Here is a 1,688-nt window from a genome sequence, read left to right as displayed (position 1 = left end):
GCTCATTTAAAAGACAATTTGTGTGTGTGTGTTTGTGTGTGTGTGTGTGTGTGTGTTTGTGTGTGTGTATGTGTGTGTGCGTGTGTGTGCGTTTGTTTGTGTGTGCGTGTGTGTGTGTGTGTGTGTGTGTGTGTGTGTGTGTGTGTCTGTGTCTGTGTATTTGATGAAGGGGGTGAGGATTGAGGGTTTGATATTCCAAGTGCTCAGCAATTGGTGGTGGAATAATCTAACGGTAGAATAAAAATCAGAAGCATCGATTCTCCGATGTTCACTTCTAGTAGTACTTTAGAATGTTTGGCCCAGCCTTCTGTTGCTCGGGGGCTCTCGTGGCCTAGAGGTTAAGATGTTGGCCTCTCATTCAAAGGTCCCGGGTTCGAATCCGGGTAGTGACCGAAAAATTTTCTTCTTTAAATTTGTCTCCTTTCACCTCTTTTCTTGCTCTCTAGCAAATGTTCTGTCGTCTGCTTTCGTCTCCTCTTTCTGCCCCCACTCCCTCATCTCCTTTGCCCCCATCCTCTGGGCTCCTGATTCTTTCTACAGCCTTTCTACTGCTACTCCTTGGCTTCTTCTTACTGCTGTCTTTCAGCCACACCCCTGATCTTCTGGTAAGAAAGATCTACACCTAGCCCTCTCGGACAAAGACGAAAAATCTCGGAGGGCCCGTGTGCAAGTTGCGCACGTTAAAGATCCCTTGGTGGTCTAAAATCGATAAGAGTAGGCTTCGGCCGCCACCCGAGCAAAATTCCAAATTTTCCTACCAACTGAAAAAATGTAATGTGTCCCGCGCGCTCATATGACCTTATGCAGTTGCGAGCGCGTAAAACACTTACAAAAACAAACAAATTATGTTGCTCCTTCTTTCTTCTGCCTTTAATTCCACTTCATCACCAAACTCTGTTCCTTCGACATTATTTTGTATTATGTTCTATATATTAATATGAATTCATTCTCTTGTAAAAAATGTCCATTTATTATGTCCATAAATATACCCCCCTCACGAAACCTTACCACTCCCACCTCAAAAGCCCACCCCCCAAAAAATCCCGTACCCCGTTCCTCCTTTGTCTCAACACCGACGATCCCCCCTCCCCAACCTTGATCATAACACCAAATCAAATCTACATAGTACTTTTGTTTCCTTTTTCAGGACCGCCAAACGCTGAGTGGATTTTAACACTGTTGTATCATCGAAAGTCTACCGTCTGTGAAGAACGTTACTCACGCGATAAAACAGTGGAAGCCTATGATGTCCGCTCTCTATAGACCAGAGATACTGCTCCTGCAGTGGTGGATTTGTTTCTTACATTATACTGGTATGAAAATATGAATCACTATCTTTCTGCTTCAAAGCTTGTGTGATGGGTACTCTCTTTTGCAAAATGGTTGTCGTTACAATATTACGTCTTTTACCTTCTCTTTTTCCCTTTACTCCAACCACTTGGCTAGGATCTCTGACTTCTGAATTATTTATTGTTTGTATTCATTATTGCTTTGCACTCACGAAAAACGAATCACAAGTCTGCTTGTCATCCTCCCTCCTGCAAAAACTATCATCTTCTCTCTCTCTCATTCTCTCTCTCTCTCTCTCTCTCTCTCTCTCTCTTTCTCTATCTATCTATCTATCTATCTATCTATCTATCTATCTATCTATCTATCTATCTATCTATCTATCTATCTATCTATCTATC

The 1,688-nt window shown here is 42.5% G+C and overlaps 1 protein-coding gene across 1 annotated transcript in view; it reads left to right on the top strand.

The window, feature by feature from the left end:
• LOC101855795 overlaps positions 1-1,688 on the top strand; it is a 40,472-nt gene that overhangs the window by 15,742 nt on the left and 23,042 nt on the right. Inside the window, exon 2 of the mRNA XM_013083539.2 lies at positions 1,148-1,313. Within this exon, the coding sequence (XP_012938993.1) occupies positions 1,244-1,313 (70 nt within the window). The 5' untranslated portion in view covers positions 1,148-1,243. The remainder of the gene's footprint in view (positions 1-1,147; positions 1,314-1,688) is intronic.

This window comes from Aplysia californica, unplaced genomic scaffold (assembly GCF_000002075.1).
Source record: "Aplysia californica isolate F4 #8 unplaced genomic scaffold, AplCal3.0 scaffold00240, whole genome shotgun sequence".
NCBI lineage: Eukaryota > Metazoa > Mollusca > Gastropoda > Aplysiida > Aplysiidae > Aplysia > Aplysia californica.
Note: the sequence above shows the minus strand (reverse complement) of the source record. Positions and strands in the feature narration are given on the sequence as shown.